At 35.5% G+C, this 24,626-nt stretch overlaps 2 protein-coding genes, 1 long non-coding RNA gene and 1 other non-coding gene across 9 annotated transcripts; 1 reads left to right on the forward strand and 3 right to left on the reverse strand.

Annotated features, from left to right (window-relative positions):
• The first annotated feature begins 398 nt into the window (after window positions 1-398).
• LOC114169277 (DDT domain-containing protein PTM-like) lies at window positions 399-11,837 on the forward strand. Its single transcript, XM_028054352.1, has 10 exons — window positions 399-1,678; window positions 2,342-3,037; window positions 3,229-4,453; window positions 5,169-5,454; window positions 6,306-6,430; window positions 6,530-6,993; window positions 7,098-7,126; window positions 9,703-10,272; window positions 10,344-11,306; window positions 11,401-11,837. Exons 1-10 carry the CDS (start codon window positions 867-869, stop codon window positions 11,427-11,429), a joined length of 5,199 nt encoding a protein of 1,732 aa, XP_027910153.1. The 5' UTR covers window positions 399-866; the 3' UTR covers window positions 11,430-11,837.
• A 31-nt stretch (window positions 11,838-11,868) lies between these two features.
• Window positions 11,869-15,725, reverse strand: LOC114169278. Of its 6 annotated transcripts, none has more exons than XR_003600875.1 (3): window positions 14,085-15,725; window positions 12,640-12,734; window positions 11,869-12,258 (listed from the first exon to the last, which is right to left on the reverse strand). It is a non-coding gene; the product is annotated as an uncharacterized LOC114169278 (long non-coding RNA). The 6 variants fall into 6 exon arrangements; XR_003600878.1 differs by having other exon boundaries at window positions 11,869-12,341; XR_003600876.1 differs by having other exon boundaries at window positions 11,953-12,734; window positions 14,085-15,280; window positions 15,386-15,725.
• A 3,618-nt stretch (window positions 15,726-19,343) lies between these two features.
• On the reverse strand, window positions 19,344-19,425 carry TRNAS-GCU. The gene has a single exon. It is a non-coding gene; the product is annotated as a tRNA-Ser (tRNA).
• A 2,138-nt stretch (window positions 19,426-21,563) lies between these two features.
• On the reverse strand, window positions 21,564-24,383 carry LOC114169802 (UDP-D-apiose/UDP-D-xylose synthase 2-like). The gene is made up of 9 exons (XM_028055115.1): window positions 24,064-24,383; window positions 23,868-23,960; window positions 23,673-23,780; window positions 23,051-23,165; window positions 22,821-22,954; window positions 22,627-22,728; window positions 22,403-22,495; window positions 22,167-22,302; window positions 21,564-22,092 (listed from the first exon to the last, which is right to left on the reverse strand). Exons 1-9 carry the CDS (start codon window positions 24,325-24,327, stop codon window positions 21,980-21,982), a joined length of 1,158 nt encoding a protein of 385 aa, XP_027910916.1. The 5' UTR covers window positions 24,328-24,383; the 3' UTR covers window positions 21,564-21,979.
• Window positions 24,384-24,626: the final 243 nt, after the last annotated feature.

Here is a 24,626-nt window from a genome sequence, read left to right on the forward strand (position 1 = left end):
AACAACAATTGTTTGTATGAAGACAATTATTACATGTAAATATCATACTCACTTCAAAAATAAAATTCCACAAGAAGTATAAAATAAATTAACAAAGAAACTTAGAAATTAAAAAAGCTGGCACGGAGACCCAGTACATTTTCATCCTTAATTATCAATGGTTGATAACACAATGAGAGAAAAAAAACTACAAGGAATACCTTTTAAATCTGATGCTTTCCCGGCAAAATGGTTACAGTTTTTTATTTATTTTTTCATTTGAATTAAAATTTCAATTTCATAGGATGGTGAGTTGAGTCAGCAACAGCACGTAAGCACAATAACGCGTCCAAAGATCATTTGTTTTTCTTACATATATACCTTCTGAAATGGAGCTGACTCACTTGTGTGGGTGTTCAACTCGGACTCAACGAGTCAACACACTTCCGACTCGGTCTAGAAAGAATAACCAAAACGCGACTCAGCCACTGAGTCTAGAACAAACCAAATCAAATTCATTGTTCTCTCCAGTGTGCATTTTCTTCATTAGGGTAGGGTTATCCCTTCCATTTCTACTTCTCTCACACCTTATACCCCTAACAACCGCACTCTGCACCATTTATCTTCAACTCTTCGCTCAATTCTCGAACCCTATCTACATCTTCTTCTCCATTTCCAATCTCCAATCTCTCAGAATTTCTTTCTCCATTTCCCCAATTCTTCGTCAATCCTCACTTCGATTTTCGTCTTCACTCTCATTTATCTTCAACTGTTGCTAGCTGCATACGCCTCTGCAGGATCTGATTGAACCCTAGCTTTTGAATCAATTTTGTGCTAGAAAGCCTAAATCAAAGGAAATTTTATCTTAGGGTTCTAATTTTCCTAGGATGGAGGCGCCCGTAGCGAGACCGAGGGGGCGTCCGAGGAAGAGGAGAAGAAATGATGAGGAGAATGAGAATGAAGCAAAGAAGCTGGCGTCCATGGGGACGCGACCTGTGGCTTTGGTAGGAAGGTTCGTTTTGAAAAATTTTCCCAGGAATGGAGTGTTCCTAGGAAAAGTAGTGTACTACGAAAGTGGTCTTTATAGAGTTTGTTACGAGGATGGGGATTCAGAGGACCTTGACAGTGGTGAGGTTCGTTCTATACTAGTAAAAGAGGGTGAAATTAATGGTGATTTGGTGGGGAGGAAGGAGAAGTTAGAAGAATTGGTGTCAAAGAATGGTGGAAAGATCGGAATTGGTTCTAAGAAGGGACCAGTTGAATCCACTAAGGAGGAATCTGGGGCTGGAGTTTGTGAATTGAAGGATGGTGGATTGATTGAAAAAGATGAGGAAGAAGGTGATGAGGAGGATGATGAGGATGTCAATTCTTCGAGTGATTCTGGCACTGGCCTGGGAATGGATTCTGGTGCTGAGGCTGAGACCCTGCCACCACCACCTGAGTTGCCGGTGTCATCAGGTACCATTGGGGTTCCTGAACAATGTGTCTCACTGGTGTTCTCTGTATATGGATTCCTGAGATCCTTTAGTATACGGTTGTTCCTACAGCCGTTTACTCTGGACGAATTCATCGGTGCCCTGAATTACCAGGTCACGAATTCTCTGTTTGACGCAATTCATCTGTCGCTGATGAGAGTTTTGAGGCAGCACCTTGAATTCCTCTCATCAGAGGGCTCAGAGCGAGCATCAAGATGCCTAAGGTAGTATAACTATTCGTATACTGCTGTGTGATTGTTAGCTTGCTTACACTTTTATCATAGTTATCAATTTTAGATTTGGAATGAGGATGTAGTTGGCAACTCCTCGAACACTTTAGCAGGATAGCAATAGAGTTGTTAAATAGCTGATAATAGTGCCTTTGTGTGGTGGAGTTCTTTGCATCTGCTATTCTTGTTCTCTCTGGCAAGCCTCTGGCCAATTTAAGTTTTGAATCGATATTATGTGAATTTTTGTCTACTTTTAGTTTTAGTTGCATGCAACCTAAAGTTTACATATGTCTGAACCATATATTTCAATTATATATGTCATATATAATTGATATAGTTGATTATTGGCTTTCTGCCATTTTCTGCTATGTAATATGAACTAAATAAATAAAACAACATTGTTTTAGGGCTAAGAATGGGTTTTTTGGAGTCTATGCGAGACTATATGATGGTAGTGCTGTTAAAGCACGCAGTAAGCCACTATTGCTGCTGCGATGACTGCTATTGAATACCACTCTGCTGTTTGAATCCCATAGCAACTGTCTAAAGTTACTCTCTGCTACATTGCAATGGCACCACTGCAGTCTGTTTATTGACTCTATTTTATTTGGCAAAGTCGTTATATTTGAAAAGATATTTTGTTTGATGTATTTGCAGGTGCAATGAATGGAGCTTGTTGGATCCAGTGACATGGCCAGTCTTCCTTATACAATATTTGGTAGTCAGTGGACACTCAAATTCTCATGAGTGGAAAGCATTTTACCAAGAGGTGTCCACTGTAGAATATTATGTACTGCCGGTTAGTAGGAAGCTGATGATATTGCAAATTCTCTGTGATGATGTTTTGGAATCTGAGGATATTTTAAATGAAATGAACATTCGGAGAGAATCAGAGGTTGGGATTGATGATGATGGAGAAGATATCCTTCCTACAGAAGTTGGGCATAGAAGAGTCGAGCCAAGATACACCTTTACTTCAGCGTCTGAGGATAAAGAAGCTACAAAGTTTGTTTCAGCTTCAAATGCTGTGAACCAACCTGGAAGCTTTATTTCATATTCCAGAGGTACAGAAAGCACTGAAGATGGTGGTGATGATAGAAATGGAGATGAATGTCGCCTCTGTGGCATGGACGGGATCCTGCTTTGTTGTGATGGGTGTCCCTCTGCTTATCATTCAAGGTGTATCGGTGTGTTAAAAAATCATATACCAGAAGGGCCATGGTATTGTCCAGAGTGCAAAATAAATATGTTGGGGCCAACCATTGCAAAGGGAACATCACTTCGAGGGGCTGAAATATTTGGGAGGGATTTGTATGGGCAACTCTTCATGGGAACTTGCGAACATCTACTTGTGTATGCTCAACATCTTTGTGCTTAATTATTTTTTTGTTTTGTTATGCTATCAGTAGGTGGTATTTCTGACACTAATGAGATTTGAAGTTCGGTTCTAAAATCTTTAGACTTGAAACTTCGCTTAATCTTTTTTTAATCACTTCGACTTCTGATGTCATATACTTAGGATCTTGTAACTTGGCTTATTGCAGGCTGAATATTGGCAATGCTGAATCTTGTCTTAGGTACTACAATCAGAATGACATCCCCAAGGTTCTCCAAGTGCTTTATGCATCCTTGCAGCACAGACCAATATACCATGATATTTGCATGGCAGTGCTTCAGTATTGGAGTGTTCCAGAAAGTTTGTTGTTTCATTCTGTTTCAAGTGGAGCAATTGTGAACTCAGCAAATATTAAGGAAGAGACAAAGCCTTCTCCTTTTTTACTTCCTCCAGTGGGTGAAGGCAATTTGATGAAGGAAGAGTATCCATTAACCTCTGCCAGTACAGCTTACTGCGACAATATGGTGCCATCTATTGATGCTTCATCAGTTGCCCCTCCAAGTTCTGCTCTTCAGTGTAATGGCAATGGTAGCAGTAGTGAGTACCCTGTTGTGACTACAAAGCTTCCTGAGGGCACTAGGATCGAGTCCATCCTCTCAGCTGATTCTGCTTCTGTTTCTGTTAGTCATCATTCCAACATCAACCATAGAAATTTTGATGATAGGCCAACAATGGTAGATCCTGGCAAGTGCTCTTCAGTAAATGGTCAATTTAGTTATTATGGCCATGCAAACCATACCGGGTTTCCCATAAATATTTCTTTCCAAACCAAGGAAAGCACTCAAGCTAGTTTTGAAAAGTGTGAACGCAATGTAACCAATAGTTTTGCCTACATGGGTTTCTCCTATAAGCCTTTGTCGTACATGAATTACTATATACATGGTGAATTTGCTGCATCAGCAGCTGCTAAATTTGCCCTTCTTTCCTCAGAGGAATCTAGGTCAGAGGGCCATGTGTCAGACAATCAGAGGAAATTGGCATCTGGAAACACTTACTTGCAAGCAAAAGCATTCTCATTAGCTGCCTCACGTTTCTTTTGGCCAAGTTCTGAGAAGAAGCCTGTGGAGGTTCCAAGAGAAAGGTGTGGTTGGTGCATTTCTTGTAAAGCCCCTGCTTCAAGCAAGAGAGGATGCATGTTAAATCATGCTGCTCTAAGTGCCACAAAGAGTGCTACGAAAGTGCTTGCTGGTTTTTCTCCTATAAAAAATGCGGAGGGAGTACTCCCTAGTATTGCAACCTACATTATGTACATGGAGGAATGTTTACGTGGTTTAGTAGTTGGGCCCTTCCTAAGTTCAGTCCACAGAAGGCAATGGCGTAAGCGAGTGGAACAGGCCACAACATTTAGTGCTATCAAACCACTTTTACTTGAAGTAAGTGATTGTTAAAAAATGAATTTGTTTTAATGTTATATTTTCTGGTTTTTCTAATAGCCATTCATTGTTGATGAAGTCACATGTTAGGAATTTAGTTAGTTTAGGATTTGTTTTGGCCTATCTAATTTCCCATATAAATTATACTTCCTGCAACAGTTGATGATGATTCAGATGCCAAAAGATGCTGAGTGACATAGATATGATAAAGAAAAAATTGAGAATGATGTCACTCAGAACTAAATTAGACGTCTCTGTGACTTCTTTTCTTTGTTTAATGAATTTACAGCTTTATATAGCTCGCTATTTCTTTTGTTATGAAATTCAGCCCTTGCAACAGGAACTAAATCACTTATAAAGTAGTTATTTAAGGATGCCTAGCCTTTGATTGCCTTGCTGCTTTAAGTAACTTTATTTACTTGAGTAGATTTTGTATAGCGTGTTTGTGGCTTTATTCAACCAATACATGTGGGCTTATATATCATGGTGGTTGTGTTGATGAGTTGATACGATGTATTAGTTTTACATCACTTTTTATATCTTTGGACTTGTCCTGTCTACTTGACTGCTTTAAATAGTTTAGATGCTGATGTTGCTGCCTGTCAATGTGATCCTTTTCCAGAATTGTGTATTATCATGCCTATATTAGGAATATCTCATCATGACATTTCTTGCTTGTTCCATCTGAGCAATTTTGTTAATACTTCATTTTCAGCTCGAGGAGAACATTCGGACAATTTCTTTCTGTGGGGACTGGGTTAAACTGATGGATGACTGGTTGGTTGAGTTTTCCATGGTACAAAGTGCCACATCCACTCTTGGAACAGCACAGAAGCGTGCACCAGGTGGGAGGCGTTACAAGAAGCGGTCAGCTAATGACGAAGCTACAGCTGAGGGTTGCCCTGAAAACTTTGTGTGGTGGCGTGGTGGCAAATTCACCAAATTTATATTCCAGAAAGCTATCTTGCCAAAATCCATGGTTAGAAAAGCAGCACGACAAGGTATTTTATTTTTAACCACACAATATACCTGGATATAGGAAATATAAAATAGCAATGAAGTATAGATGGAACTTCAATTGCATGCCAGAATTAGGTCCTTCCTTATAACTAGAATTAACAAGAGTCCGGGAATGAAACTGAAGCTGAAAGTATAGAATATGTCTCTTTGCCCTGGAATTTTTTGAGTCCTGAGTCTCCCCCTTACTTCCCCTTTGCCCTCTATTCCCTTTTTATACAGGCCAATCTCTTGTTCCATGTACAATTAACATAAACTGTTATAATTGATAGATTCTCAACTAATTGATCAACTTGCTTGTATTGATAGATTCTCAACTAATTGATCAACTTGCTTGTTAAGCATCAGAACTGGGTTCAGCAATGGGCACTAGTGATCATCTTCCTAATTCTTCCTTCTAACATCCTTTTTCCATATTCACCTTTTGGGGTTGGGTGAGGTCTAAGAATGAGCTGTATTGAGGTCAAATCTTTTAAGCTATAGAACCAAGCTCAAAGATCAGCTTGGCCTGACTTTTTAATTTATTGTTATGAACTAATTATTATAAATTATATCTTAACATATATTTTTTAATTAAAATATCACATTACCTTTACATGTTAGTTGAGATGACTAGTGAGCTTGAATATTGTTGGGAGTAAGATAGCTGAGTGTTCAACATACAATACTCACCTTATATTGTCAAGATTCAGATGTTAGGTCGAGTCAGCCTACAAAGCTTATTGAATTTTACAATTTGGTTGTTTCCTCTGCTTCCCTGGACTCGTATTTGTGAATTCCCTTTTCTTTTTTTAATTATTAGTGAATAAAATGTTTTCTTTATTATGGGGGACAGGTGGTTCAAGAAAAATTTCTGCCATTTTTTATGCTGATGGCATTGAAATTCCCAAAAGAAGTAGACAACTTGTTTGGAGAGCTGCTGTACAAATGAGTAGGAATGCATCGCAACTGGCACTACAGGTTTCCTTATTTTCCTTTAGTTATATGTCAAGCATTGGCCGTAACCTTGTTTGGCTTGCAAGCTTGTTGACCCAGTGAATATTTGATTATTTGCATCAGGTCAGATATCTGGATTTTTATCTCAGATGGAGTGATCTGATTCGTCCTGAGCAGAATATCCAGGATGGAAAAGGTCAAGAGACTGAAGCTTCTGCTTTCAGAAATGCAAATATTTGTGACTCTAAACTGGTAGAGGGGAAAAATTGTTATGGAATAGTTTTTGGGAGTCAGAAACATCTTCCTTCTCGGGTGATGAAAAATGTTATTGAAATAGAGCAAGATCCAAAAGGAAAGGATAAGTATTGGTTTTATGAAGCACGAATTCCTTTATATTTGGTGAAAGAGTATGAAGAAGGTAAGGGAAACATGCCATATAATGAAGAGCAGCACTTGAATACTGCATCTGGGTTGCATAGAAAGCGGCTAAAAACTATCTGCAAGGACATATTTTTTTACCTTACATGCAAGAGAGATAACTTGGATGTGGTGTCATGTTCTGTATGTCAGATGGGTGTTTTAATTAGGTAATAATCCTCTTTTCATTCATATCTTCTTTCCTTTTCCCATTTTATTCTTTAAACCTGTTTTCTCTAAAGATCTTAATTCCTATCTATGTACTTTGATTCAGGGATGCTACCAAGTGTAATGCATGCCAAGGTACCTCTGAATGATCCATCCTTATTATTTACTCTATTTTGCTGTCCTAAATATCTGATTGTTGTGAAATTTATTATTTAATAACTTCTCTATAAATATAACTATACATCCATTTCTATATTATTGACATAATAGTTAATGCTAACAAAAGCCCCACGTTGGTGGGATCAATTGGTAGCCTTCTACCAATTGCTATAAAATGGGAGTTGTCTCCTCTTTTCAATCATCTTAAAGCTCTTCCTCCCATTTTGAATGTTTTTGAAATTTTGAGAAAAATTAAGAGATTTAATATTGTATTTTTAGTTTAAGAGAGAGTGTGGTATTGCTCTCGCTTTAAAATATAGATAGATATTCTCTAAGTTATTGTATTCTTTTATTTTTTATTAAAGAGAATGTGGTATTGCTCTCCCCTTTGAATTTATAGAGAGGTGTTCTACCTTTTTCCATTTAATGGAATTTCATTTTTGCCTGATGTGAGTTGTGTTATTCTTACTCATCTCTATTGTCATGAGTTAATATTCTGTCACACTAGTACGTAACAGAACTGGTGTCACTCTAGTACTGTGTGGCATTTCTAGGAAAGTTAAGACAAGGAAAAAACTTCATTAGTTCATGGTCCATCACAAATGTTGAAATAGACAATACTATTCATAGTGGAGAAAATTCTTCCAATAGACAATAATATTCATAGTATTTTTTGGAACTTACCTGGTGGATTATTTCATTAGTTCATGGTCTATCACAATTTTTGAACGGACAATACTATTCATGATGAGAAAATTCTTACCGTACTGTGGTTGCAATTAGTATGATCTTCCACATAAGAAAATAATTATTCTTGTTACTAGATATAAAGTGTCGTCATGTGAAAGTGGGCATGTCTAGGAAAGTTAAACAAGGTGAAATTTAGTATTGAAATGTGTTCACTTGTGATTCATCTCATTTCCTGAGGTCTTAGTATATGCCTTTCGGTTGCAATTAATATGATCTTCCACATAAGAAAATAATTATTCTTATTATTAGATATAAAGTTTGGTAGTGCGAAAGTACATTTCTAAGAAAGTTAAAACAAGGAAAATTTTTGTGTCCCTTAGTGATCCATCTCTTTCTTGGCAACTCATCGAGTGTATTAGTCCATAGTCTATCACCATTGTTCAAATAGAGAACACTATTCATAGTGGAAATTGCATAAGCCTATTTAGTTGAAAAATTTTGTATGACACCATGATGAAGGGCCTGAAGAAAAAAATTATTTTTTGCAAAGTTCAAGGGGTATGACATGCGAAGAATATATTTTCCATTAGGCAACTAGACAACCTTAGGTGGAAGATCCATACTGAAGGTGAGATCTTAAAGGTGGTAAGAGGAAATTGGTAATGATGAAAAGCATCATATAAGATTATGATCAATCTATACATGCTTTTGGGAGATACATTACAAGATGTATTAGTTTGCTAAAACAATTATTAGAAGCAAAGACACACTGGACTAGATCCATCATGATAATCATCATATTCCTAGGAGGAGCAAAATATTTTGTATTAATCATTGATGATTACTCTAAGAGATTGTGGGTGTACCTTTTTAAGAAGAATTTTAATATGTTTCTATCATTCAAGGAGTTTGAAGAACAAGTACAGCCTGAAACTTAAAAAAATATTAAGTGTTTGAGTACAGTTGCAATAGGGGCACTAAGAGTTGGTTATTTGCATATGTAAGAGATTTTATTTTTCATTCAGAACAAAACACATAAGTATATAGGTATCACTTTGTTCAAGAGGTAGGAAAGGAAGAAATTATGAATATGCAAAAGATTTACACCAAAGAAAATCTAACAAATATTATGGCACAATAGGTTCGCATTGACAAGTGTGTATGTTGTCAATCCTACCATGACCTATAAATGTAAGCAACTTACATGATAATAAATAAAGTTAGTGTATAGATTATTTATTAACTCAATCAAAAATCTTCGAGTAGGAGAATTGTTAAGGAAAGCACCTCGTTGGTGGGTCAATTGATAGACTTTTTACCAATTGCTATTTAAGGGAGTTTGTCTCCCCTTTTCAATCAACCCAAATCTCCTCCTCCATCCTTTTTTAAAAGGGTAATGATACATGGACACTCCATGTTTTGTTTTACATGTACATAACACTAATAAAATTACATTTTTAATTTCAAATATAAAACAGTTTAGGAAGAATTAAATAGAAAAGTAAATATATTACACTTTTTTACGTGTTGGATAGGTGTAGAAAAATCAAATGGTGTACATATACCATTTTCCTTTTTAAAATGCTGTAGAAATTGCGAGAAAAAGAGTCTCTTTTAATGTTCTCGTAGTAGTTGAATTTTACTGTTTTCAACGCTTTATCGTTTTACCCTTGAATACATGCAGAGAGAGAGATGTGATAATTTCTGGTATTCTTTCGCATCTCTTGTTTAAGTTAAACTTATGTTCTGGTAATTAACAGTTAGACATAAACAAAACTTTATATTGATGTTTGATATTTGAAATCCAAGCATTTGTATTATTCTTGTTCATGAATGTAATTTTTTCCTTATGGGGGTGCTAGGCTATTGTCATGAGGGTTGTTCCACAAGTCAAATAGTCTCTGCAAATGAAGTTGAGTACTTGATCACGTGCAAGCAATGTTACCATGCCAGATTACTTGCTCAAAAAGAGAATAGTAATGAATCTCCAACCAGTCCATTACTCCTACGAGGACGAGAAAATAACTCTGGTACAGTTTTGAAGAGATCAAAGCCTAGAACTCTTGATCAAGTACCGAAATCTTCCAAGACAAAGGCTAATAATCCCATGAAACAAGTTACTCCTGCGACGAGTTTGAAAAAAACAAAGGCTAAACGCTCTGAACTAGAACCAACTACTAGGATAAATGATAATCATCTTGACATGCAACAAGTTGCTTCTGTGGAAACTTCAGCTGCAAAACGCCATCGCAAAAATTGTTCTTGGGGCATTATATGGAAAAAGAAACATAATGAAGATTCAGGCGATTTCATGCTCAGGAACATACTTTTAAAAGGGAGCTCGAACATACCAGGACTAAAACCTGTTTGTCACTTGTGTCGAAAGCCATATACGTCTGATCTGATGTATATTTGCTGTGAGACATGCCAAAGTAAGTTTTTGTGTAGTAAATAATTTATGAAATACTTTATACTCTTTTATCTGATATGTTTTGCTTTTCAGATTGGTATCATGCTGAAGCCGTTGAACTTGAAGAATCCAAACTTTCTAATGTGTTGAGCTTCAAATGTTGCAAGTGTCGAAGGATAAAATCACCTGTTTGTCCTTACTCTGATTTGAAGCCTAAGAGACAAGAGGGCAATGGCAAAAGGTCACGCACAAAAGCAAAGAAAGAACAACATTCTGGAGCAGATACCGATTCTGGAGCAATCTCTGATATGAGAGAGTGTGAAGCTGCTACTCCGGTCTTTCCTTTATATGATGATACTTCCGCCTTTTCTGCGGAGGATCCTAGTCATGTCTTTCCTGATGAGGATCCTACTCCCGTCTTTCCTGTTGAGGATGATCCTCTTCTTTTCTCTCTCACAAGTGTTGAACTGGTAACAGAACCCAAGATGGAAGAGGATATGGAGTGGAACGGTGTCTCTGCACCAGGGCCTCAGAAACTGCCAGTGAGAAGGAATGTTAAGAATGAGGGTGATGATGTTTCTTTTGAAGGTGTACCTTTGGATGCTGAATTCTCTACCTACCCTGCGGAGGAATCTACACCGTTGGAATATACCTCTGGTGTTGACTTTGACAACAAGCTGCCGAATGAGTCTCAAAATGTAAATTACGATGATTACATGGATTTTGAACCCCATACCTACTTCTCTGTAACAGAATTGCTACAGTCAGATGATGGTGGTCAGTTTGAGGGTGTTGACATGTCTGACGACTTGTCAGGATATATGGAAAATTCTACCACCAACACCACCCTTGGTCCTGAACCGTGCGATGCTAGTTTGGCAGATAAATCAGAACCTATGACTTACACCGGCCATAGTTGTATGCAATGTTCACAAATGGAACCAGTACCTGATCTCCGTTGTGAGATTTGTGGGATTTTGATTCACAGCCAATGTTCACCGTGGGTTGAATTACCATCGCTTGGAAGTTGGAGGTGCGGCCATTGCCGGGAATATGGTAATAACTGATCTGTTGATTTTTTTATAGTTCGCTTGGCGGCGGCGGCGCCAAGAAACTGAGAAGTAATTTTGTGGTATATGAATCATGTAAGCTGGTAGAATGCTTAGCTCTGCGACCTAAGGGGCACATGATCAGAGGTGTGTTTTTCAGCCTGCAGTCGATGGATTTCGTTGTTGATCTGGAATCATGGCATTACGGCGGATTTTTGTTCCCTAGTTGCCGGGAATGCCGTTCCCATTTCGGTCCACAGGAAATTGCTCTGAACTCAGAGATAAGCAATATTTTTTTACAATGCTTCTCTGATACATTATTTGTATAGATTAAAAATTAAAATTCTCATTTTTTGGAGTTAGGTCAAGTTAAGAACTTGTACCAAATTTAAAGCGAAGCTTTTATAATGCGTTCACTTTCACTGCTTAGGATTTTGCTATTAACAGATGTAAATGGAGTGCGCTTGTCCGCATTCTGAAATGCTTTTGGGTGTTCATTGCCGAACGAGACCTGTAATAGAGAACTAGCATTGCGTCAGACTTGGGATAGTTGTGCTTTTTGATGTCACTGCGCATACAAGTTTTTTGTTCGTCTGTTATGAAGCCGATGATTTAAAGCATTTTAAAGGAAATACCTACCCTAATGAAACTAATTTTAAAGAGAATGACAATACTACTGTTACAATTTGTACTACCAAACTATCTTTACAAGCTGTACCACGAATAAGTAATCCAGTAAAAGAGCAATATAAGAAAATGACGAGTACTTTCTGCAGAAAGAATCCAAAAAATGCCGACCAACCCAGAAATAGCTCACGGTTTTGTGCAATCACTGGCTTGAGGATCGTACTTGTCGAATTAAGCTGTGGTATACGTTCACCTCAATTTGGGCATAGAACTGTAGCCAGCATGTGTCAATGCTAGAGGAGTGCTGGTTTGTTGGGCCATTTGATGTTCATCTTGTAAAACCAGTACGATAACAATCAATTAGCAAAAACAGTCTCGTATCTCACATCCCTGTCTGCATGCTTACAGGAAAGTACTGTGCAGATAGACAGCAGGAAAAAAATGGAAATAGATAAATATTTGCTTTAAGTCAAATGGTAGTAGCTGTTGAATATGCCTGTTCAGGCAGTGGAAGGGGTAAAACTCCTCTAACGGGCAAAATCAACAAAATATGCAACATTTAATTAACTCACTCAAAATTAGTATAACTGAATTGGCAAACATACATACTTAGAGCACAGTTCTTGAAGCTTTAAAAGATGGTCCAGAAAAGGACCTCCATCAGGGAAAAACATTTCAATAGATATAGATAGGTAAAGGCCGAAGAAGCTTACTTAGGACAGATGGAAGACGAGGGTTTTTGACCTACAAAAGGAAACAGGTGAGAATGAAGTCACATTTTGAAGCCCGGGGGTTCATTATTTGTTGCCTGTAAAATTGAAATTTAAAAGCTTATATTACAATATTGTGATATTTCAATTTCCTCACAACAAAGATCAGAATAACATAAAAGAACAGTTTTCTATCAACAAAAATTGCACTAAAACACCGACAAGACCTTCAAGCAAAATCAATACGATAAAAGATCAGATTACATGGTAGACATCATGAGAGATGTCTCAAGATAATATGTTTTCATGTTAAATGTGTTGGCCATCAGTTCGGTTAGAGGGAAAAAATCCATGATTTGTCATGTTAGGAACATAAAACAGATTTAAATTTATGTACCATATTGTTTCAAATGAAGAAGTCAAGAACAGCTATATCCCTGTTTGGGTTCAGACTAATGATTTCAATCGGAAATTGCACCCATGCAACCAAAGGAGAAATTTAAACAAAAATTGAAAGCAAAAGTCAGAGTACCAATGAGCCCTCTACTCTGCTTTAACACCAATCTGTTGCAAATACATAAATGTAGAGAACACTAAGAACATAGATATCTACAGCAACCTTGAGCCTAACTTAAAATAATGTTGTGACCATAATGGCAAAACCAAATAAAATGGTAAAAAATGAATTTAGTCCTAAAAGTCTAATGCAGCATTACTTGGTTCCCTGAAAGTGTAATTTCTCTTTCTCTATCACTTCAGTATCGTCCTTAGAACACTCTCACCTGATACACTTACTGTCATTTTGTTCCCTTAACATTGGCCTGCTATCATTTTAGTCTGAGTTTAACCATTTTAGTGCTTAAACTTGATCATTTACTATCATTAGTTCATGAAAGGGACTAAAATGAAAATAAATGGTTAAATTTCAAGACTAGAATCACAGTAAGTGGTTAAATTTAAGGAATAGAGTTTAAGGAAAGAATGTCAATAAATGATAGAGTTTAAGGACTTAAAATAACAGTAAATGCTAAAATTCAGTAACCAAAATGATTGTAAGTGTATCAGGTAGAGGGATTTTAATGACAGGACTAAAATTATTTCATATACCTGTTTTCAATTTTAATACTTTCAGGGTCTAAAGAGACTTTTTACCCTAGATAAAATTACAGAGTGAATATTTGCCTGCTTTTAATTAAACATTGCATGGCCATACTTCAATGTAAAAGTTTAGTTCAGATGCAAAAACAAAAGAATGACAATATACAAAGGGACAAGTTCTCCTTTCAATAGGGCTGACATTAAGATACTATATGAGGGAGAGTGGTACAAATAATAAATGCTATTACATGACCACAAGGCCAAGTCCCAGAAAAGATTAACATATTTTCCCTATGGCACTGGTACGTTTCATTTCAACTAATAATATCATTGCAGAAAGTATTTATTACCAATCTCAGAAAGTCATCATTTTCATTGACCAAAGGTGATGTTACGATGTACCCAACTTACAGCCAGCTGTTGCAAATTTGGCATTCCATTACCTCTATTGTATTATCTGCCATTTCAAGATTATTCTGGGGGTAGCAACAAGTCATTATAGAAAGTTTTGTCATGAGAGGATAAAATTTACCAGCTTTTCGGGATACTTGGGAGTAGATACTTGAGAAACAGCTTCCATGTGACAAAATTTCACATCACAGCCAAATATATATATGTAAAGAGGAAAAGTAGAAAATTAATACACATGCGTTACAAAGACTTGAAACGTTACAAAAAAAAAAAAAAGCAATTTCGCCTGAAACGTTAAAATACCTAAAAATTGTCAGTAAAGCCCGATAGTTTGTCATATGACATTCACAATTCCCTCCCACCATGTGATAAAAAGCCCCAAAACAAGTAAAAAATTAAAGTTTACTGTTACTACTTGAAAAGCATTTAACGGAATCTGACGAAACTAGAATCATTGACTCTCTACTAACTGAAAATAACACAAAAGTGCAGTGCGACGGCAGACAAATACAACCTAATTTTCAGAGTTTTAGGAACCAATTACAGGCTCACCGAACAATTCCCGCACTCAATGTCAACTACACCAAGGTTCCATTTCGAACGACTTTCTTCAGCACTTATCGAATAAGTACTTATCATGTAGGCACTTATGTATAAAATACTTTAATTATCCAAGAGATGTGGTTAAATTGTTTTCATAAGAGCTTATTTTGAAATAAGATAAAATTGCTTAAGGACATATCAATATAAACCCTTTTCATAAACTCTTCCATACACATGAACTAGTGCATATGTCATTAGATAAGTCCAACTAAGCAATAAATAAACTATTTCAAGGGGAACCTAACACCCAAGCACAAACTAACATAGTAAGTAATCTATACTTGCATTCCAAATCATGTTGGATTAAGCAGCAAGGTAAGCTGATATTCAACAAATCAAGGACCAAACAATACGACAATTGACACCTGAAAGGATGAGAGAAATTGCTGATCTGTCTACTTACTCCACAAGACACAAGTTAACACAACGGAGTTTATCTCACACCAGTACCAAATACTATTCAATTCATGCAACATGTTGTCAAACATTGCAAAACAAACATTAACAACAATTTCCCGCATGAAACGAACACCTGCATTGACATCACAAACTGGGAAAATCAAGTTCAAACTCCGCGAAAAAACAAAAAAAAAAGGCACGATTCGTTAAGTCGAAAATGCGATACAGAAACCCTAACCTAATCGTTTATAAAACGAGCTACTAGCCGATGTGAAGGCTTCGGCCAATTACTGATCTCTCCGATGAAGACGGAGAGCCCTGTGGTGCCAGACAACACCATCAACGGTCAGATCCACCTCCGCGATAGACCGGAACGCCGCCGTCTCCCTCATATCCGGCGAACACGTCCTCCGGCGGCGTGGATCCGCCAACGCAGGTGCTGTTTGATGAGATTCTGATTCAGCTCCCATTAGGAAAGGAAAATGCTCAGAGAGAACGGAGAGAAAGAACAAAACGAGAGAGGAACACGATTATTACTATTCCTGTAACACCTGCAATTTTGCTTCATTATCGTTATTTTTTCCTCACCTAATAATGATTTTATGTTTTTTTTTAATTATTAAAAGAACAATTTATAAATTAATGATTAATTTTTAATTTTCTGATTAATTTTCTTGATCAGTTTTTAAGGATAATAGCTTACTTGATCAAAGTTAAGAATAGAAACTACACTTGGAATTTCTATAGCATAATACAATATCCTTATCATTTCTATCACACTAATTTGTCATTATTCTATTATTAGAATTTGATTCACAAGCTATTGTATATAGAGAAAAATTATAAAAAAAAGAAGAAGAAGATCTATTTAAGGAAAATAAATAATTTTTAATCATTGAATGTGAAATATATTAGTTATGTATAAATAAAGAACCATTTTCAATCAATAATTTCAATTATTACTTAAATTTATTTTTTATCTTTCTTTTGTTAAAGCTCCCTTTTCTTTTTCTTTTTCTCTCTTGATTTTGGACTTATTTGTCTGGAATTAAATCATCGTTCCATTGTGTTTCAATACTCAGTAGTCTGCTTAAAAATAATACAATAAAATATTACTTTATTATAACTTATTTAAAGAATAGTGTGGAGATTTTATCATATTTGATCATATTATGCTTATGTTTATCTTATAATTATTGTATTCCAGTAAACTTCAAATATGTAGAGGTTGAAAATTTCGTGATGTTACATGTAATTTGTAATATCCTTCTTTTCCAAGTTTTCCCAAAATAGAAACCCAACCCCTTCTCTCTCAGTTTCTCTGCAAATTCAACTCTCTCCTCATCTGTCTATCTCTCAAACCTTGATGCCATCTCACAACCTCTTGATTCTTGATCAGGTTCTGGAGAAGAAACCACACCTGAGTCTCCTGCTGCCTCCACTCATAGCCTCTCTTCTTCTAGGTAAGCCTCTCTTTGTGGTTTGAAGTTCAATTTCGAAATTCAACTCGAATTCCTGCTTCCATTCAGAGTTTAATCAGGTGTTCATCCTTTTCATGTGGCTGGATGATGAATTCTTCAAGGTCAAGCTGAGGAATTTTGCTCCCCCTCTCTTAGATTGTCTTCACTCAAGTATTCACCCAAAAATAGGTAAGGGGAGCTGACTTTTCACCCAATTTTCGTATGAAATGTGTTCATAAGTGATAGAATAGCTTGATTATGTGTTTAATATGTGTTTGGAACTGCTTGTGTGTGAAATTGAGTGTTGGATGAAGTTGAGCGAGCCTGCATGTGAAGAACAAATGAGAAATCCTGGTAATTTCGCCCAGGCGAGCAGCTCTCGCCTGAGCGAAAATACCAGAAGATCACCTCTGTCACTGCGTGAAATTTCGCCTAGGCGAGCTGGAGTCGCCTGAGCGAGATAACTTCTCGTCTAGGCGGCCAGTTTAGCCTGAGCGAGAGTTTGCCCAGGATTTTTATTTTGCCACTGTAAGAGGTCTCGCCCAGGCGAGAGCAGCTCGCCTAAGCGAGACAAACTCTCTAGCTTAGGCGAGATTCACTGCAGAAATTGAGTTTCTTCCCTGTTTTGATTAATTCCAGCTGTATTAATTGAATTGGTGTGATAATGGTTAGTCTTGTATGTGACTCTTATGCATGATAGTCAGTGTAATGATATTGTGTGGAATTGGTCTGTATGGTTATGTGTTGGAGTTAGGATTTCAAGGGAAATTCTAAGGAAAATGGTTTTAGTAAATGTAAGGACATGAGGACTCATATTGGTGGCATCCTGACCCTCCTAGTAACCATTAAGACTCATGTAGAGTATGATGGATTACGTCGGGGGGAGTAGCAGGAGGTCCTGGTCTATGGACCCGATCCGTCATAGACGTGATGGGGCTTACCTTGAGAGTGGTTGGGTGAATACCCCTTGTGCCTAAAACTCTGCAGAGTTTTGGAACCGTCATAAGTGCAAGCCACCAAGAGCTCCAATGTCACTTACATAATTTGGATATCGAGTCTAGAATGGTGTTATGGTGTTATGGTTGTGATGAATTGGATAATTTTGATAATTGTGTGATTAACCCTGATTAATGCCTAACTATCAAAAGTTCTTGATTTATTCTTGGTTCAAGTTAGCTTACCCTTCTTGCATGTTGTGTGTTCTTTGTGTCTTCTATTTTTGCAATGATCGTCCTTATTGAATGGCGTGAACAGATAAAGGTGTAGGTGAGGATACACCACTCCTGGACAGGAGTTGAGTGGGTTCCGGGACATTTCCAGCAGTAGGTGTAATTTGTTATTCCTCATAGATGCTTAGGGTGTTTTGTAACCCTTTTGTTTAGTATAGACAGTATATAGTATATGTATAGTTATTTTGAGGATGACTGTATTGTACTTTATACTGGCCTGTTTCTATCAACTGCTTTTGAATTATTAAATTTAATATTTTGTTTAATAGTATAACAACTATGAAAACGGGATGTTACATAATCAAAGTCCCATTGGTGTTACTTATAGTTTTTAGAAGAAAATTCATATTAATATTATAATGAAAAAACTTAAAATTTGTGGATTAAAGTAATTTGTGTGTTTTAATTAAATATTTCAGGATCATATTGATAATAATGTTGTTTAAATATGAAATAAATTGAAAATCACTCTTGACAGAAAAAAAAAAAGCTAAATATTTTGTTTTTCTTTATCTGTCGGTTATTTTACTATTTTCAAATGTATTAGTTTGATCTAAATTTTGTTTAAAAAGAAATTAATATAATTCATTTTCTTAAAATGTTGTATTAGTTTATGAGTGTAGGATTGATTTAGCATCGAATGTCTTACAATTTGATTTAGCTTATATTTTTATGTTCCATCATGAATTGCTACTCCATGAAATTATACATACCAACACCTTAATTGTCTTAAATTATAAATATCTTCCAATGGTTTTATGCAATAAAAAATTTTACACTTAAGGATGTACAAGAAAAAAAAAATTACAAAACAAAAAATAGAATACAAACTCTACAAATTAAGTTAAATCCTAGTTTTGTTTTTTAAATCCTTCCTTCATTAAGTTAGAGTCTACATGATCGAACTATACTATTGGTGTTTGTTTTAGGTCAAACAAAGTTTTATGTAACTTGTATATAATGAAATCATCCCATTCCTTTTTGTAACTTTAAAATTTGGACGTTAAAATTCACAACTTTTGCGCATGATTTCTGTAACATGAAACCATTTTTTAAAATATTTCTGGAAACTCTTATAATTTTTTAAATTTTTTAGAAGTCGTTTACTCTTTCCAATGAATATTCTTTTAAAGTTGTTGAATTTGTCCTAAACTGGTTTTGGTTAGTTTAAAATGTTAAAAAGTTTTTTTTTTTTGGAAAAATAAAATCATAGAAATATTATTTTAGTCATTGTATACGTCAATGGTTTTTCTCCATAGTTTTGCAGTCTCGATTTATATTTTTCCGTAAATCTAATTTTTAAATGGTGAAATATAATTTGAACATTGTAAGATTTAAAATAATTAGTTTTATGTTTGTAAAATTTGAAAAAAATAAATGAATGTGATGAGTAAATATAATAATGTACCCTGGATTTTCATCAAAGTTTTATAAGTTGTTAAACACTTTTTCTTTTAATGTGAAAAATAGAAAGAAAAAAAACAGTGAAAACTTTAGCAAAGTTAAACGTCGCCTGAGAGATTCGAACTCTCGCGGGGAAACCCCATGTACTTAGCAGGCACACGCCTTAACCACTCGGCCAAAGCGACGTTATTGCTTTAAGTCTATGCATATATATATATATATATATATGTATATATATATGGAGAACATTAATTGCTTATGACTATATATTTTGTGTTGGTTTTTTATTTCAAGAAAACATATCACATTATTTTGGTTCTATATATAAATAAAAACATATTCTTGACAATGTCATTTGCAATATTTATTTAAAATAATTTAAAGAAACAAATTTGGGGACATCTTTGGAAAAGTATAAAAAATGTAGGATTCACCTTCTTGTAGGTGTGTATCTAGAAATTTTAGAACTTAAACAATTATTTAAGAGACCTCAGTGTGATATAAATTATCAAGCTATACATTGGTTTGTTCATTTTTTTTTTAATTATAAATAATTTATCAGAGCTTATTAATTAAGTAATTATAATATATAACTCTTAATAAATAAAATGACTGGGTATTAAACTTGTCTTGTAATGTCATTAATATTTTAAGTGATTTTAATTCTGAAATGATTCTTAATTACGAGAGCATTGATATGCAATACTTTCATTTAAATAAAATAGTTATTTTTTTATCCCTTTTATTTTCACATCATATATAACACCTATATTTATATATCTGTATGTGAACCACAAATTAACGTCCAACACCAACCTTTTTCCAAACAATGGTACTCTATAAACAACATATTTTGAAATAATGTAATCTTATGATAGTTATTTATAAATCGCTCATTAGGAAAATAACACAATATTATGATATAAAACATGAATTGAAGAGTTCATTTTAATTTTAATTTAATTTTCTTATGTTAATAAGTGATTTTTTATTCTCAACTAATTTTAAATATCTTTATCATGGTAATTATAACCGTCACATAGAAGTATAACTGAAATGAAAATTTTAAGAGTACCTTAGAGTTTTAAATAAAATAACTTAATTTTCTCATTTTTCTAATCAATGTAAAATTTATAACTTATACTTAGATTTTTTTTCAAGTGTGAGTTAACTCCATTTTTTTTCAAATGTGAGTTAACTTTTATCATGGGTTTAATATGAAATATTCTACCCATTTATTTCAACACATTTTTTTTTTATATTAACTAATGTTAGGTTTAACACAAGACATAGTGTTCACTAGTATCTGTTCAATCAAGATAAAGTGTACTGGAATTTTTTTATTTGGAAAGATTTAAGAGAGTAAGCAACTCTAATATACACGAGTTGTGTATATAAAACACTAGAACTGTGACATTTGTTCACATTTTTCATGTATACATAAAATTTTCCAAGTGTACCCAAGTTCACATCAGTTAGACCCACACAATTATTGTGGTTGAATTCTTTTTCAATGCACCCGCTCATCCATACCAAGTACTAGGTGGTTTCACCGATTGTGTCACATGGGACGGTTATAGGAGCTGGAACCGCATTGTCACTGTCCAATGCATGGAGACATATAGTTATTGTGGGTCCAATTGTGATTATTCATAGAAGAACACTTACGGCAAGTCATATTTTGGTTGCTACTTGATATGTGATATAATCAAAAATTTAAATTTAAGAACCAAATTTTATAATTAAAAATATTTTACAATTTTAAATATTATGTGTTCAATAACTTTGCCAAATCCACCAGCAATTAATGACTCTGGTATTGGTTAGAAAAGAAACCCCTGGCTTTCCATATTGAAGTATGGTATCGCTTGGTTAAGAGGAAACACTGTGATCCATCAAAATAGATAGAGCTTCAACCCTTTTGCTCTAATTTTAATAGTGTTCTAGAGACCAACTTAGGCATGTCCTTTTAATTAACTTCTTTCTGTAAAATTTAGATTTTTTGGAAAAATAATCAATATACATTTTTTATTATAAAAAGTGTGTCAAACATATTTTTAAAAATTCCACCGTCCTCTTTTATAAAAAGTGTCATAACGGAAATTTCTGTGACGATGCTAATTTACTATTGTTGCCCCCACTAAGCCGCGGTGACCACATCTTAATTGAGTTTTGCTAAGAATGTCGTGAGAACACTGATTATAAATATTAACCATAATTTATTAAATACTATAACGTAATTAACAAAAACATTAAAAAACTATTAAAGAATATACAGATGTTAAAAAATATATCTGATAATAGATAATAGAGAGGGAAAAAGTAACAAAAAATAACCATAGAATAAATTAATATTAAGAAGACATGACTCTTAAGAGGGTCAATACAGAATGATACAACTTACAGCTGACCCGGAAGGACAACAAAACAATGTTGGAGAGATCCCTAAAAACACTTAAAAAAAACATCTTCTCTAATATTATAAAATGGCTCAACATGTTTAGTAACGCAAAGTCTACATTAAAATTACATAGCAGCACAGATTGCCCTATATATAAATTCCTACTTCTCCAGAACATACATTAAGGCAATGACTTATGTGAGCTATTGCCTACTGGCTAACGAAACCGAAAGGAAGAAAATTTACCATTTATATAAAATCAACCAGTGAAATATGGCAGAAAACTTAGGCAACCACACCCTTCTCCAAGATAGCAAAATCACCATCCCTGTAAAAGCTTAACTTGCAACGGGTTTTGCAATTACTTTCTTGATGGCTTCAGCATATGTCTTGTGCTGATAGGTCAGAGTGGATTCCAGCAGGTCGAAAAGCGAAGTCTTAGGATTCCAACCTGGAAAATTTTCAGGGCAAGTTAGATACATTCTATTAGAAGATCAAATAGTGAGAAAGAGTGAGGAAACTTACCAAGCTGCTTGTTTATTATGGTCATGTCAGGAATTCTCTTGTCACTGTCATCATATCCCTCACCATAAAACTCTTTGGAGCTCACATCAATGGTTGGTGTTGCAGGAGTTTTTTCTCCGCTCACCTTTGAGTAAACCTGTAGAACGAAATAGAATAACAATTCATTATTGAATTTCAGAAACATTAGGCCTAAATTCTAACAGTAGGTCAAATAATTAAAAACTAGATCACTTCACCTGAATCATTATTTCAGCAAGCTGCCTAACAGTAACCTCGTTGTTTGGGTTACCCACATTAAATATATGGCCATTAGCTCTGGCAGGATTTTCCTGTTAATTAGGACATGACACTCAGTGAACCAACCGACAATAACAATAATTTAAGATGAACAAAATCACATGGCCTGTGTTTAGAAAACAAGTAGTCCCAAAAATAAACAAAAAAATACACTAGAACCTACAATCATCAACAAGACAGCTTCAATAGCATCTTTAATGTAGACAAAGGTTCTTTGAGACTGTCCACCGTCTACAAGCTTGAGGGGCTCTCCTCTGAGAAGATTCTGCAGTGGAAGAAAAATGGAGGAATTTTGAACAAAATTTTGAAAACTCAGAACAAAATTCGGCAAAACCTATAGCAAAAGAAGTAACTGACATTGCTGAAGCAAGCAAGAACCCGAGGAACACCCTCACTTGGACCATCGATGCCAGGAATGAAATCCATTCTAGGTCCAATCCAATTAAAAGGCCTAACAATGGTGAATTCCAAGCCATTTTCAGCACCCTCACCTGCCAACAACCACATAAGTGAGAACAATCAAAATCATCACCGGATTATTTAAAAAGAAAACCTACATCTGAACAAGAAGGTAAAATAAATCTCACCATAAATCAGCCTCTCAATCAACTGTTTAGCACAGGCGTAAGACCACCTCTGCTTTTCAATAGAACCAAAAATACAAGGAGATTCATCTTCTTTAAGAACATAGTACGCCGGATCCTAACACAATATAACAAACAAAACATATCATCTAATCTCATGGCAAGAAAAACAAAATACCAACTCTCGCAGCCAATACAAAACCAGAAAAATAGATAGGACGAATTCTGCAAAATTGAAAAAACCAACACTGATCTGATCCTAAAGAACAAACAAAAAACATAAGGATAATTCATTAAAACACACAATACGTCAGCCTCATATAACTGAATTAATAACCGGAATGCATGTGAGAAACGTACATGCAAAATCCAAAGGCAAATCCATCAAGAAAATCCACATTACCTCAACAACCTCAAATAGTACAAAGTCAAAATCACATGATAAAAAAGACAATCATCAGACACTAGTAACAACCTAAACATAACGTTAAAAACAATTAGCCACGTCACTTCACGAAATCCAAATCACCGACAAATTCCATATTAAGAAAAAAAGCACAATTCACAATGCACAGATCTGGAACGGTCGTAAAAGAAAACGGTTAAAGAGAAAAAGAAAGATTACCTTACGAAGAGGACTATCCTTGGGGAGAAAGGCTCCAATCGTTTTCCCGTACACTTCGCAAGTGGAGAAGTGGATAAGGCGCTTGTTATTCTCCGAACAGTATTTCACCTACAAAGAACGAAACGGCGTCGAATCGAAACCAAATCTTTAAGATTCGCATTTTGAATTGAAACGTAACCGGAAGAGGAGGAGTACCACGGGGAGCGCGTCGATGAAATTGCTGTATATGGTGTCGAGCGGGCGCGTGTTGTAATCCGCGGGGGTGCAAATCGCAGCGAGGTTAATGGTCTGAAACAGAAAGCGAAGAGAATAAAGAAATTGAACAGAAACAAAAATGGAAGAAAAAAAAACAAAAGAAAATGAAAGGAAATGGAAGTGGTTAGGGAATTACGAGATCTGCCATCTTGATGAGACCTTCGAGGCGAGAATCGTGTTTGATGTTGAGGCGGTGGAAGGTGATGCGACCGGCCCAAGGCAGAGAATCGGGTTCGAGAAGGTGCTTGATCTTGTCATTGTAAACGTCCAAGGCGAAAACCGTGTGAGGGGTTTCGTGCATGAGTTTCTCGCAGAGGTGCGAGCCGATGAACCCACCGGCACCGATCATGCAGATCGTGATAGGCTTGATGGGGTTACCGTCCAGATCCACTCGCGCCATTGTGCTGCTTCGTTTAACGCTACCTGCAATTCGTGGTGATTATAGCGCAACTCAGCGAGTGACAATATATAGAAGACGGAAATGCAAAATTAATAATAATAATTTTTTTATTTAATAATCTTGGAATGAAAATGAATTAGAAGAGTTGAAGAACGTGCATTTCTTCTTCCGAGTGTAACAAGCGTTTCTCGGACCCTTTCCAAGTTTTCCACGCGCGTTTTTTGCGTCTACTCTCTACTCGCTCTGCTACCCGCCAGGGATAAAAGAAAATCACTACTTCCATTTCATAGAAGCTAATT

This window comes from Vigna unguiculata, chromosome 11 (genome assembly GCF_004118075.2).
Source record: "Vigna unguiculata cultivar IT97K-499-35 chromosome 11, ASM411807v1, whole genome shotgun sequence".
In the NCBI taxonomy this organism is placed as follows: Eukaryota; Viridiplantae; Streptophyta; class Magnoliopsida; order Fabales; family Fabaceae; genus Vigna; species Vigna unguiculata.